This window comes from Pholcus phalangioides, unplaced genomic scaffold (assembly GCF_987345545.1).
Source record: "Pholcus phalangioides strain wild (caught in Gottingen) unplaced genomic scaffold, Ppha-v1.0 ptg000019l_1, whole genome shotgun sequence".
Classification (NCBI taxonomy): Eukaryota; Metazoa; Arthropoda; class Arachnida; order Araneae; family Pholcidae; genus Pholcus; species Pholcus phalangioides.
In genome coordinates, this window is record NW_028301612.1 from 1485860 (window position 1) to 1501785 (window position 15926).

At 37.5% G+C, this 15926-nt stretch overlaps 1 protein-coding gene across 1 annotated transcript; it reads left to right on the top strand.

Annotated features, from left to right (window-relative positions):
• Positions 1 to 1244: 1244 nt before the first annotated feature.
• On the top strand, positions 1245 to 3591 carry LOC149071095 (heat shock protein 68-like). The gene has a single exon (XM_089248227.1). It carries the CDS (start codon positions 1314 to 1316, stop codon positions 3069 to 3071), a length of 1758 nt encoding a protein of 585 aa, XP_089104353.1. The 5' UTR covers positions 1245 to 1313; the 3' UTR covers positions 3072 to 3591.
• The last annotated feature ends 12335 nt before the right edge of the window (positions 3592 to 15926 follow it).

Below are 15926 nucleotides of genomic sequence, written 5' to 3' on the forward strand. Positions count from 1 at the left end.
CAACTATGCCAGACACTTGTTGTGTTATATAGGCGTTGCCGACCGCAGCGCCGTACTCTGATTGCTTCCATATCTCTGTATTTGCATACGCATGCCTGTACCAGTTTTTTTGGCTCTTCAGTTTATAATAGTTTATGGCTTTATAATGGTTTGATACATTTTCAATCCTGCCAGTAACGAGGCTTTTTGAATAGACGTCATAATCATCATCAGCGTCGCTTTGAGGGTCAAGAAAAGGGTGATCCTCACAGAAATCAGTGTTGAAATTGTCGATTTTACTGTAGAAATGTTGAAATTTTCTGTGACATCAATAATTTTAAAAATTGTATTGAATTCTAGATTTCTGAAATATTAAGTTCGATTAGAGATATACGAAGCTCGGGAGATTAAATATTAAGTAATTAGCTGGACCTACTTTTGAGTTCGATATTCATGCAATAACATTGATTTCAACTGTTTATTTATATCTTCTCAAGCATGAAAATTAATGTCTCCGTATTGTCATTTGGTATTCAACTGCATAAATTCATAGTTTAGGATGTTTTAAAATAAATTATGGGCCCGTAAAGTACATCGAAGAAATTCCACTGCTTCAATTAAGCATTTTTGAAAGCTGAAACAGACAGATGGGTAACTTGAAATTCAGGGGGGAGGGAATCGAAATACCTAGCGCCCCTTAAAAAAAGGAAAAAAATATATATTCATTTCTTCTACGTTTCTTTAAATCTAGATTTGTTTATTTCATGAAGTCGCGCAGGACGTCGCCATATTGATTAACTTAGACACGGTTTGCATGTCCCTCAAAGAAAGAGGGAGATATCACGTGATCCAAACAGCCTCATTGAAGAAATCCCGGGCAGCACCGGGTATTATAGCTAGTCCTCTATAAATGCCTTTTTGCCTGCTTATTTTGGCCATTTTTACGTAGTGTCTAAACTTTCGGGATCTAGTTATAACACACAATGGGTCGAAACGTCTATATACTGTAAAGTATTTAATTTTTTTTACAAAATGCTCGATAATAGAAGTTTGAGTTTTTTTCTTCTTTTCAATCCTGCTTTAGCATTCTTTCCTTTTCAAACGATAATGAGATCCATATTCACAAACGTCTACTTTTATCAAAATTTTCGTTTACCATTGCACAGAAATTGATAAATGCTAGTGATAGCACGCGTTCAAAGTTCGTCGAATTAACAGCAACAAAAGAAACGAGCAACAAACAATCACAAAGTTATAAGGTCCTATTTCAAGTTGCTGGAAATAATATCATTTATTTCGGCGCTCGAGTCCAATACTTATCCCGAAATAGCAACATGGCTCCGGCTATTGGTATCGACCTCGGAACGACATACTCTTGCGTAGGAGTATTCCAACATGGAAAAGTAGAAATTATCGCCAACGAGCAAGGTAGCAGAACAACGCCGAGCTATGTTGCATTCGAAGGAGATGTGAGGATGATCGGTGACGCGGCCAAGACACAAGCTGCCGTGAATCCATCAAATGCCGTATTCGACGTCAAGAGGTTGATCGGGCGGCATTACAAAGACCCACAAATCCAGGAAGACTTGAGGCAGTGGCCTTTCAAAGTGGTTGATCGTGATGGGAAACCCATGGTTTCTGTCGAGTACGAAGGCAAACAGAAACATTTCCACCCGGAGGAGATTAGCTCCAAAGACGCAGGGTTGGTCGCTGGACTGAACGTGCTCAGGGTCATCAACGAGCCGACCGCGGCTGCTCTTGCCTACGGATTAGACAGAGACATTCAGAGACCGAGGAATGTTTTGGTTTTCGACCTCGGAGGTGGAACCTTCGACGTAGTGGTTATGACGATCAACAAGGGGCCAGTGTTCCGTGTAATAGCTGCAACGGGCAACACGCATCTTGGAGGTGAAGATATTGATAGCAGGTTGGTGAATCATTTCATGAAAGAATTCAAACGAGTTCGTGGTAAAGATATAAGCGAAAATCCCAAAGCTTTACGCCGCCTTCGCACAGCGTGTGAATTGGCCAAGAGACGTCTCACGAGTGTTTACGAAGCAGACATTGACGTCGATGCTCTGATTGCAGGAATTGATTTTCGTTCTAAGATAAGCAGGGCCAAATTCGAAGAATTGTGCTCAGATCTCTTCGAGAATGTCATAAAATGTGTTGAAAAAGCTATGAAAGATGCTGAGATGAAAACATCAGACATTCATGACGTATTACTAATAGGTGGATCATCCAGAGTTCCAAAGATACAACACATGCTGAAGAAATTCTTCAACGGCAAAGATCTGTGCATGTCAATAAATCCTGAAGAAGCGGTAGCCTATGGCGCTGCCGTAGAGGCTGCCCTAAGTACTAATGATCCTAGTAAGAACATTCAAGATATAGAATTGGTTGACGTGACACCCCTGTCACTCGGTATTGAAGTAAAAGGCGGTTTGATGAGTATCGTAATAGATCGAAACTCGACGATACCATGCAGCGTATTCAAAATGTTCACCACAGTCAAGGATAATCAGGATGCCGTAAAATTTTCAGTATATGAAGGGGAACGAGCCGAAGTCGAGGAGAATTATCTCCTCGGTATTTTCATTCTCGAATTAGTTAAGAAATTGCCAAAGGGTGTCCCATCATTCAAAGTAACATTTGAGTTGGACGTGAGTGGTATTCTGGAAGTTTCCGCCGTCGAAGAAGGTACCAGAAACGCTCAAGCTATAACGATAACGAGTGACAGAAGGAGTCTTCCAGCCACTGAAATCAAACGTATGCTGGAAGAGGCCAAGAGATTCGAAACTAAAGATCGTGAGTACAGAGAAAGAGTCACCGCTAGAAACGATTTGGAAAGCTCAACGTATTCGATCCAGAAGAAAGTTGAATCCGTTAACGATGTTCGAATAATTTCTGCGGCCGAGAAGAAAATCGTCAAAGAACGTTGCGATTCCGTTGTGAAATGGATGGAAGACAACAAACTCGCCAATAAAGATGAGATCAAGAAAATGAAAAGCCAATTGCAGTCCAGTCTGTCATCGATCATTCGTAAGATAGATGCTGGACGCAACGCTAAGATCCTTGACGGTGTGGACTGATATTCACATGTTATCGTCATTGATGATTCTGGCGGTTGTCCATCAACCCTTTCTTCGTGCAATAATTGACTGATTTTTTTTTTTCATTTTTGACTATAACTAATGATCAAAATTTCTCGTAAAGAACAGAATCGTCCAACTTGAATTGACCATCACTAGTTGTAGTTGAAATCTGTTCGTTTTTTTCCACATAATTTGATATTCTCGACCTAATTCTTCCATGTTGAATTATCAAACTAGCTTATAAGCAATCATCATTCAATGATACCCTCTTTTGATCAAATTTCTCGGGCCATCCCGTATTTTCATACAGTTTTGGCCATCGAGACTTTTTTGTACCTTTTTTGTAGCCCATTTTATCAAAAAAAAAACTATTTTCATTTTTGTTCTTAACTGAAATCAAGAATTAAAATTATTTTCCCTGATATGGGGCCAGACTCATGCAAGGATGACGTACAATATGAAAATACGATTCGTTATTATGCACATTTATATTTTATCTTGAAATAAATGAGATATTTTGAAAATGAAATTTTGTCTGGTTTGATAGCGAAAAGTATACGATTTTAGAAGCACGCTTCTTTGTAAGTTAAACAGTGAGCATTGGAAAAAAATATGAAAAATGTGTCGAATAAATTAGTAGCTGAACTTTTAAACTGTGGGCATTGCACTCCGTTTTTCCATCTTCAAAAAAATATTCATTATTTATTAGATTGCATTCCCAGCCACATGCAATGCATAAAAAATTAATTTCTTCTGTAAATTATTTCATTACATCCATTCATAATTTGAATTTCTCTCACAAATGGCACATTTGTTCCAATTTTTTTTCAATTATTATTTTGGCGAAATAGACAATTTTCCAAACGAGGTGGCAGAAAAAATAGGAAACAAATTGCCCATGTGCCAAGTTTTATGATCAATTTGTGTGTTTGAAAAGGAGTGTGGTAGTAAGCAGGACCCGGATGTTGTCATAAAATTTGCATTTTTATGCCTTTTTTCACTGTTGGGGCATTTTTTAAATTTTTGTGTATTTTTTGGCATTTTGTACGATATTTTTTCACTTTCAAACTGTTTGACAATGGAAAAGATTGAGAAAATTATATGTACACTGATTGTGTGCATTATGCATGTTGCGATGTATTAACATATCAATGGTATTATGCATAATCACTGGCAAAAGTGATAATTTTGTTAGTATTTATTAATTTAACCAACGACGTCTGGATATTGGGCACAATCGCCGGTGAAAGTGAAAAATGTATCAACCTTACCGAGTCAATTGGCGATTATGTATAATAGCCGATTTATCACATTTACTGTAACAGGTATAACAAAATTATGCGTGAGGTAAATTATTGTATCATGGATACGATAAACCCTGAAAAAACGTGAAATAGTTTTAAAAATATTGCATTTTAGCTGACGTTTTTTTTTTACTACTTCTACTTAATCGTACATGCATCTTGCAATCCTCCTCAGCGGAATTTCCAAAGTTACATGCCGAAACTTGTCGTGTGTGCGTGCGTTGGCTCCCTATTTACGTTGTCAGTGAAGTTATGCTTGTTTCGTGCCGTACTGGTGCTGCTAACCGACTTCCATATTTTACTTTGAAGATGGTAAATGCTTGAATTTTCATGTTATGCAAGTATCGTGTGCATAGTCTGCCTGCTCTTTGAGGAGAAACTTTTGTGAATAGGAGATAGGCTCGCTTTACCACAGAAAACTAACTTAACTTGAGCTGGGCACCTCTGTGCCACCAACGGGGTTCGAACCTGGATCCTCACGATAAGAGTTCATCACGATTCATATGGACTGGTTCATGTACGCATTGTACAATTGCCACTCTATTTATTATCTACGTCAATATGCATCGTGACTGCAGTTTGATGGGTTGCCATAACTAACGTGGGCATAATTATTACTAAAATTCCTTCAAATTGACGATGATCCTGAATCACGTCTTTTGTTATCGGACTTAGTAAAGGGATAACAGGCCACTTCGCGAACTGGCCACCAAACTAGAACATTACTCCCGCTCTGTCCCAAAGAGCGATATAAGCGATTAACGAAGCCACCCTGGAGAAAAAGAAAAGGGAAAAATAATAATAAAGTAAAAAATAAAGAGAAAAAATTAAAATAAAGAAAATAAAAATAAAACATGATAATAAACAAAAAAATAAAATAAAATAAAATTGCAATATTTCTTGCATACAAACACGCAAAGACACCCGCTACACCAGCGAGGAACCCAAGTCAAAAACAAAAACACATTGCAACGGGTATACAGCATTATAAGGACCCACATGGATCAAAACAGAATTAAACATATATAGTAGAAATCAGTGGAAATCACGATGAACATCACTGTCCAATAGAGAAAAAACATTGCAACGGATATATATACATGATAAAGGATCCTTATGGTTCATAGTCAGAATTTGTGCATGAGTCACTGTCATTAAGCAATTCTTTTTGGGCCCTTGGCACTATTATTTTGTCGTGATTGTCATTGATGAATTTCATCAGGATGCATAGCTTGTCACGAATTTCTTTGTTACTGAGGATAGATCTTTTCCAAGCTATGATATCCTGTGTTGGGCTATGCAGGTGAACTCGTTGAGTAACTGGGCATTCTATGGTGAGGTGTAACACGCTGCCAACTTTCCCACATTGAAATTTCTCAGACCTTCGGTGGAATCTATGTAGATATGGGGAGAAGGGGCCATGTTTGGAGAATTGCACCCCCTCTTTTGTCCTCTTTTGTGTATTACAATTATTGAATAGTTATTTGTTTTGTACTGTATCAATGTATGTACATATCAAATTTCATTAAAATCGGTACAGTAGTTCTAGAGATAATCGACCAAGTCTGCAAATTCTCTTAATTTCTTACACCAGTGTATGTTTGAGGCTGGTCGTCCACTTGAAGTCATAAAGAAATCGCGTGCAGTTGTCTGTATTCGAAAGACTGATCCCGTTGTACAGCAGAGAGGAGGAGTTCGTCGTCCGCTGGAAACAGGGCCAGAGCGGGGAGGGGGTGTTGGGGTGTCTCCTCCCCCTTGAAATGTGAGAAAATGGCTGGAAAAAGAGGAAAAGATGGTCAAATCTATTGTTCTATCATTTTGCTCCCCCAAAAATGGAAACGCTCCTAAGCCTGACCAAAAACGATCTTTTCCAGTGGCGGCAGCAGACAACCGACTAAATTTGAATCGAATGGGATCATACGCGCCTTGTTTTTATCTGCGCAATCTCAGTACGGTTGTTTACTTTTTCCAGCACACACACACACACTCCTTTTTTTCTCCCTTAGTTGCTCGCTCTTTCTTTTTCTCTCTTTTACTCCTTCCTTCCCGGTGTGAAGATATAAGCTAAAAAATTGGTGACTGCCGTTCATGGGTTGTGATGGTAAGTAGTAATCGATTAAATATTATGACTTATTTATTCAAAACACGAACGTCTTCTCTGAGTTTGTGTCAGATTCCCTATCAAGTATGGACTTAACAAAAATACAGACCCATTTCTCAAAATAAAATTTAGTTTTTTTTATATTTCCTCAAGATTATTTAACCACCACGTGGAGTGCAGTCGCCAATCCAGTAGTGTGTAATGGTCGCTTTCTGTGGAAGACGTCAAACGCCCTTAGTAGTCTGACTCAATGTTGTCTGTCGTCGCTTCCATTGGACGACCGTCCTGAAATTGCGTCATGACGCTTTCATTCAGACTTATTTGTAAACCCGTTCAGATTTATACACTGTATGTATTTAACCCACTTGATTCAGCAAGTTAACCATAAATGAATCGTTCGCGTCAGTACGTCAACAGTGGTACCCAACCTGGGGGGGTCCATATGATCTTCAAATGACTCGAGGACATATTTTAGTAGTTGGGGGCATAGGTTTTATTTTGTGTTACTTGGATTGATCCATTCAGGAAAAAATCAATTAAAGATTTAATGAACGTAGGCATCGCGTAAATGCTTCGGTGAATATTCCAGAAAGCACGCTGTAATAGAGCACACATACACGCACGCGCGCGCGCGCGCACACACACACACAGTGGTCATTAAAATTCTCCCAACCCGTAAACCTTTTTTTTTTTTTTGGCGGACCGGCGAAAATGGGAGAAAAAAATGTATAGACTAGCAAAAGATAAATAAATAGGAAAAATCATTGGTGGACTGCAGGTCCAAAATCAAATTGTGGACCAGCAACAATTAAATAAATGGAAGAAACAATTTGGTGATCGGCAAAAAGAAATGAATAGAAGAAATAATCTGCGACTGGCAGGGAGTTATAACGTTTTGAAATTTTGGTGACGTGTCAGTTTTGTAACGGTCAGTTACGCGACAAACACCCAACGAAAAAAAGAATTCCCCCATGTAAACTGGTTGCCGCTAATTCAAAATCAACTGGCATCAACTCCGTTAGTCAAGTTCAATTATTTTCTTTCCGATTGGCGCTTTTTTTTCTCTTGGTGTAGAATGATGTTAATCTTATTATTATGTGTTTGCTTCGCCCTACTACATTGGCAAATTTATCACCAGATATGTAAAGTGTTAGCCAAACGAGATTTATTGGAAACATTGTTTTCCCAAAATCAATACTTTTTTTTGCTAAAATGTGAAATAGATGGCTTTTTCTCAGCCCAAGATATCAAGCAAACATTTTATTTTATGGATATTATGCTGAGGTGAACTCGGAAAGAAAAGTAACCTTGTCTCCGCCGGGACTCTGACCCACGCCCTCTTGTGCCACCCAATAAGGAAGGGAGGGTCATGTCTCCAGTGGTGTAGATGGTAGCATGCTTGCCCGGTATGCAAGAGGGCATGGGTACGAGTCCCGGCGGAGACAAGATGACTTTTTTTTCCGAGTTTACCTCAGCATAATATCCAGAAAATAAAATTTTTCCTCGATAAAATGTGAAATGTTTTTTTACTTCAGTGTTAAGTGAATTTTTTTTTGGGGGGGGGGGAAGGACAAGGAAAAACTGGTTTGAAAAGCTATAGCTTTCTCAGGGTAATAGCATTGCCATCAGCTTAAAAACGCCAAGTCATACGTTTGGTGCATGTTCGGGGGATTTTGCAGGTTTCGAAAATGATGTTATCAATTTTTAATTCATTATAACTCCATAATTATTGGTCAAATAATAAAAACTGAAAACACTTTTCCATATTAATTTCCCACAAGGAATCACGTGCGTAATTACTGGGCGGTCGATGATATCCACCCTGTAGGTATAGCTGACCGATGATCACATAGGAAGGGGGTAGGAGCTAACAGGGCTCTGGCCCTGGTGGACCATGTTGCTTTGATTTTTTTACACCATAAATGCACCGAAAACAACTATGACTATTAATTTTAGATTATGCTCAACCCACGACCCGCGGACTAAATGTGTCCCTCGGAGTCATCTCATGTGTCTCATGGCAAATAACCAAACTACTCAAGAGGTCCACGATAGATTATCAAATAACTTAAGTAGTCCATAGAACATTTATAGATTACTACAGTGGCTCACAGCGCAATTCCAGATCAATTGTATCTGGGTGTAATTATTTCTGTTGACCTCCGGGTTGATTACGTCTTCTATAAGTGTCTCCAAAAACTTTTTTTTTTCGTCGAAACCTTAAAAACTCCACCCGTCACCTGACATCTCTACTTCCAAACCTATATCCTTCCTGTACTTTCATACGCCTGTGAAATTTGGGACCCTTCCTTTTTTTATTAACCAAGATAATTATTATGTGTCGTCGTATAATAAATATTTATTCCAAAGTGGTGACTCCGTAGTAGTGACCAACGGCATTTAGGAACATTAACCATCGAAGAAAGTTCATCCTCATTGAAGGTTTCATCTCATGCATTTTTGAAATTTTTCTTCTTTCTGGTTAGGACGACTAAATTCTTCCTCAAACAAGCCCACGCATCTTCTTCTCTCCTGGTGTGACCCAAGGTGTGACCTCCTCCTCCTCTTCTTTTTTTCTCGCTCTCCCGTTGGAGCTGAGCGATGGCGGATGAAAATGCTCAAGTTTCGAGGATTGGACTTGGACTAACTCTTTTTTGGAAATCCAATGTACAACTATGGATTATTCATATATTTAATATGTATATATATTTTTAATTTCTACATGTTTTTAATCGTTTTTGAGTAACCCTAGCGCTAAAGCGGGTTTGGTGATAAAAAAAGTCGCCAAATCGCGGTATACCGTATATTGGGAATTTACCACTAAATTGTAAACTGACAGGAGCCCAAAATGTTTGAATTTATAGCAGTATATCTACCAATATGAAAGTTCGCTGTAATAAAGGAAGAAAGATACGGCATAAGGGGGAACAATGATTTTTTAGTCACAGTGAGCGGATGGAAAAACGCTCAGAGTCCAGCATATCGCATGCGCAGAAAGCGATATTTGATTGAGCGTATTTGTTTTGCTTTACTGATGTGTAGTTCGTGATCTGTGCTTATGAATTTGAGGTTAGTTCATGCATCAAGTATCACCGAGTATAGATGTATGTTGTGTCCTACACAAACGTCCTATGTCGAGATTCCAGAGGAATGAATGGAAGCTATAAGAAGGGGTCGTGTAAAACCATCTCCTTCCATAGTGATTGACTGTAAACACGAAATTTTTAATGCTTGGACAGATTTTTAAAGCCTGTGTACCAGAAAAATGCTCACTGCCGACAAGGCCAATCAGATGGCTTCATGTAGATAGTTCTGTACCACGTTTAGTGTACCACCATTCCAGTTTCTTTGGTAGTCACACCAACTAAGTTACTGTTAAAAACAAGCAAAAAGGAAGAAACAACCATCAACAATAAAAGGACATGCCTATCGAAGAATTGGAAGTTTTGTACAAGATCCCAATCCCAATCTCTCGAGTGAAGTACAATGACCTGCAATAATCTTTAAGAGTTTTCACAACTTGACGTGAGATGGACGTGAGAGCGATGAGCAGCATGATGACGTATACTTGAAATATATATACAACACACACACAATAAGATGACTAAGGATAATAAACTTGTTTTTTTTCACTGAACATTTTGCTGCACTCCTACCAATAGTTTTTCATCTCTCTCTCTCTACTTTTAACTTAATTCATCATACCATGATCTCTCAAATATCATAATAATTAAACTTTTATGCAGAGAGTGTGTGTGTGTGTGTGTGTTCGTGTTGGTTATCAGAATCCTGCTCAAACTATATGTTTATGGGGAGGGGGTAAAGACGAGAAAAAAAAATGTATGCAACAAGTTTTTGTTATTTGCTTCTTGAAAATAGTTTGGTCTGAATTTGACACAACACATGCCATGATATAAAATGAAAATAAAGTTTCTAACATTGTAATTAAATCAGATTTTTGAAGAAAAACTTTGTTTTTCATCTTCTGAAAAATTTTGTTGCATTGACTGAAATCATTCCTCCCCCACCCCGACCATTCAATTGTATATGTCCCCAATGTGGACGAGCCCGAGATGGGCTCGTCCACATGAATCCCCGAATCATGAATCCCCACACTGAATCCCCACACTCGTCCCCGGATCTCGGGCTCGTTGTTGGATGCCCTGGGGCATCCAACAACTATGCCGAAAGGTAAAAAACCTAACAAAATGCATGGTATAGACAGTCATCATATAGTAATTATTTTAAAAGTGCCTATATACCATCTTATACACAGGGTGTTGTGTTACTGGACCGACAAACTCAGAGGGTTGTTTGACAGTGATCAAGAGGAACAAAAATTGCAATGGAACATGGTGTTGTCGCAAACCACATTGAGAGGGTGAAAATCGCGAAAAACGCATGCAGGCTTGGAATCCAGACGAGACGAAAGGTGGATGCCAGTTGATCACCGAATGAGTTCGAGGGTTCACTCATCATATCTGACGACCATATCAGCGTCGCGAAACGCATGCGCTGGGGTAGGATCACGCGCTGAGGACGACGTAAATTAGTGCTATTGCGGTAGTAAGTACGTGTAGCAGTTAATTCTTTGTTTCAATGAGTGTCGTGATGACTGAATACACGAACGAGGAAAACGCTGATATGAATCTGGTTTACGGTTGAGCAGATGGCAATGGACGCTTAGCACAGCGGATGTACCAACAGCAATATCCGATGAAGCGTTGTCCGCAATATACCAGCTACGCCACGATCGATCGATTACTACGGGAGACGGGAACCTTCCACCCAGCACGGCGTGATGCAGGAAGACGGCGAAATATACGCAATCCTCAAATGGAAGAAACTTTGCTGCAATGGTTTGCCGATTCTCTGTCGACAAGTACACGTCATTACGGCAGACATCAAAAGTATGCCTGGTATCTTCGAACGCGTCCGGGAATCGTTTTTACGTCGTTGTAGACTGTGCAATGGCGTCAGCGGCCGCCACTTCCAACAATTCTTGAAATCAAATACCAAGTCTTTTTGTAGTTATTATTGTACTTTTTGTCGTTCCGGCGTGACGTCGAGACCTGCATGCGTTTTTCGCGATTTTCACCCTCTCAACGTGGTTTGCGACATCATGTTCCGTTGCAATTTTTTCCACTAACAACCCTCTGAGTTTGTCGGCCCATTAACCGAACACCATGTATAAATGGGAAAATATGTATGATGTTTGTTCTTTATACAAAAACTCCGTATTACTCCATTTTTTTTGGGGGGGGGGATTCTTCGCTAATGTGTGACCGTGAGCGTGACAAAGTGATACAGAACACCAGATCAGTTTATTAATTAATTTCTAGATCTACATCTCCTTCATCTTGAAGTTCACTACTGACGTGAAAAGTGAATTAGACATTATTTAAAAATTATTCAACCCCCCCCCTTTTTTTAATAAACTCCCAAGAATAGCCCTTAGAAATCCCATTACCCTTCCATTTGTGCTTTTCAGCCATTACGCAGGATCGGTCAATCATCATTACTGTTCATTCTTGATCAATCATGATTTTTTTTAAACAATTGTACTGTATTTTCAATCATTTGTCATCCATCAATTCTTTTTTGATTCTTATTATTCCAAAAAGACATATGTACTATACATATGTGAACAAAACAAAATACTATGAATATTTTTAGTAATTAAATTACATACCATTACAAATAAAAATTGTCAAACTTAGATATATATGCATCATTATATATTGCATATGATTAAAATCGTTTACCTTACAATAATTCCATATATATATATTGGATTTCTTATAGTATCATACATTTTATATTATAACAAAATTCCAAAATACTTGAAGGCTATTTACAAAATGTGATTAAATATTTAGGTAATCATTCAACTAATATCTATACTATATACAAAGCTGTCTCTGAATGTGTTAAAAGAGCCGTATATAAGTATATTCCCGCCAAAAAATATTCTTATCAAATATTTTTTTACGCAGAAATTTCTCGTAAAAACACCCCTTTTTCACCATTTTTCCATGTTTTCAATCAGATGCAAAAATTTCTTCAGAAATGTTTTCTACACAAAAGATTTTAAACATATAAAACCATTTTAAACCTATAAGTTTAATAGGTTTTACATTGCATTTTAATAGGTTTTACATTGCATTTTAATAAGTTTTTCATTGCATTTTAATAAGTTTTTCATTGCATTTTAATAAGTTTTTCATTGCATTTTAATAGGTTTTTCATTGCAATTCGAATTTTAAAAATAGCGGAGTTGAATGGGTTTTTGTTCCACACCAAATTTTAATTTATGAGCATAAATGTTGCTTTGATCAATGTATATTTTTTCGGTGTGTGTACAACTGTTGCTGCTATCAGTGTATTTTTTTTCAAACAAGTGATGCATTCACTAGTGTATTCTTATGCTTACCAAATGTGCCGCTGTGGTGGTCGAGTGGTTATAGTGACGGACTCGCGATGCGATGATCCGGGTTCGAACCCCACAGTGGTGGTCGGCTGAAGTTGGTTTTCTGTGGTTCCCAACTTCAAGGCGCAAATGCGAGCTGATCTCTCCGTTAAAAAGTCTCGCAACAGTCCTACAACGATAAATCATTCAATCATAACACTTCACTCATAGTTAAATTCCAATTGAAGTATAACTTTAACTAACTACATAAATCTCATTCGTCAGACATTTGTATTTCCATAAAATCTGCATATCCGTCCACAATAATGGAGTTCACAATACACGCAATGTTATCGATCCCAAGAGACAAAATCACACTTAAGTTAAACAAAATAAAAGTATTTTATGTAAAAACTTCATTTACTTAACCCCAAAATTGAACAATAGTTTACCCGTTGAAATCCAAAATGAAAAAATAAAATCAGAATATTCGTTTATAAAAAGTTGATAAAAGAAATTCGTACTTTCCATTACTAACATTGAACAAGATTTCTAAAATATCACATGAAATGTCCTGTTGTTTATTTGTCATCTATTTTGTACACTAATGCTAAAGCAACATTATAATGACTGATATATCATATTTTTTGAGAAACTGACACTCTCCTGTTCGCTGCATACTAATATCAATACTTCATGCTAATTTCTTTCAAAGGTACTCACTCTTTACGTGTTTAGTGAATTCCAACATTATTAATGATAAATTGATTCATTCATATCTAATGATTATGAATATGTTCTCACCTTTATATATTTTCATATGCTATTCATATGCTGTTTTAGTTTTTTTCATGTTATTAATTTTTCCATAATTATATCAGAATTATGTACGCGAAATGAATTAATATAATCATTATATAGATCTTATGATCACAAGGTGGTTTTGCCGTTCTCTGAAATGTACATGATACATATGTATATGTATAAATAATGATGGAAAAAAATTATTTATGAATTAAAAAATAATTGATTATGTTAGTATAATTATGAATATGTATATGAGTATTTTGATCTCACGGTTTTTTAACGTTTTTAATTTAAAGTGTTCTTTTTCCACAGAATTCATTCAAATCCCCTTCAGTAGTGGTTTATTTCCTGTGATTGGTACTTTTTGCTGATTTTAACTTTAGTTGGCAACTTTGCTTACATTTGGCATCACTTTGGCAATAAATGATTTCCTGTATTTGGGAGACTTCGATTTTCCAGTATTTATTCTCGGAAAAATATGAACAGCTTACTTATGTTAAATTATATCATAATCAAGCTTAAGGTCACCATATGAGCCATATTTTCTGGGACATTCTCGTAATTTTGACCATCCCGAACTTTTACATAAACTGATCACTTTTTGCACAAATTTTCGAAGAAGCCTATTTGAATTTTTATTCCTTACTTTTGTTCTTTTAGCAAAGGATAAAAAAGTATTTTTCTAACTTATCAATTCTATGATGTAATTTTGAAATGAATAAGAACGTTATATCCATAGACGTCGAATTTCAGCTATTTTAGCTGTGATTGGCAACTTTGCTTTACTTTGGCATCATTTTAGGCGACAACTGGCGATTTCCTATGTTTTTCCAATTTGAAATCAGTTACTCGTATTCTTCTTTAGGGAATATGGTCAGCTTTGTCAAGACCCAGACTTTCCATTCATTAATTCCCCTCCTCTATCTATCTTTGTACTTAAGGTCCCTATCTAGCACGGTGTGTCATGACCAGCACCTTCTAGAGATAGAAGGCCTCTGCACTGTTGCCATAAATGTCACTCAGACTACCTAGCAAGTTTACCACATTTTGAAACACAGCATCCTATTTCGTCTCTTCTTATTTTGGCGTAAACTCTTCCTGATTGACTCACAAATACCGCATAGTGATTGGATAAATCGCCAATTCTGAGCCCGATTATTTCTTTTCCTCACAACGATGATACTGGCACGAGCAGGGAATTTTTTTCCCTGAATATTCTGAGTGAAAATGGACTACTTACTGATGTCACAAGCAGACAGGGGAGGTCTTCTATCTCTAGGAGTTGCTGGTCATGACAGGCCACTCTTGAGAGAATCGACCATTCTCGTCTACCCACCTCTCGATCCGTACCTGCTATTTATTGCACATCCAAAACTTCCTAGTAACTTTGTTACACGACCTAGATTAATCTTTCTGAAGAGATTCGGATATTTCTTCCGCTGTAAGTTAATAGTAATCTATTTTATGTTGGTACAGTCGAATCCGTTTTTAACGAATACTGTGGTAGCAAACAGATCTCCTTTTAACGAACACTTTTCTAATTCGAAGAACAAAACCCTGGATAACCAAGCGGAGATCGAGATGTAGTTTGGAAAGAAAATTGACATTTCTCTGTGGAGAATCGAACCCCCAATCTCTCACTGTCCGGGCGAGTGTTCTAACCATTGAACTACAGAGGACAGGCATTTTCATTCCTTAGAGCATATGTATGAATGCTGAACGGGTTTTCCAGGATTTCGTACTTCGTATGAACAGCGGAGATGATATCGTTTCTCTCTATACTTTTCTAATCCCCAGATACGTTTATAAACGTATAATGCAAAAAAATCTGAATTCTTTGATAACGAAATTTAGTTATAACTAAGTGATTTCTCCGGTGTCTTGGAGTTCGCTATAACGGGATTCGATTATATATATTTTTTTAAGTGTTGAATCTCTAGATGTTTAGTCCTGACTTCAAGGATTATGGATTTTTTTTATCGTTGTCACTGAAGTTGAATATACAGCGGGGAAAAAACAACCTCACGTTTGTAAACATTGGGGTCTGGGCTATTTCGTTTAAGTACTGTAAATTATGCATAATTACATTTACTAAAAAACGTGGAATTTATTTTGTTGGCATCAGGAAAGACAGAGCAAAAGCTTTCTAATTGGGTTTTTGGACACACAGGGAGCGTGAATAAAAGTTATTATTCTTATTTTGATAACTATACAACCCAGGGCCGCAACTA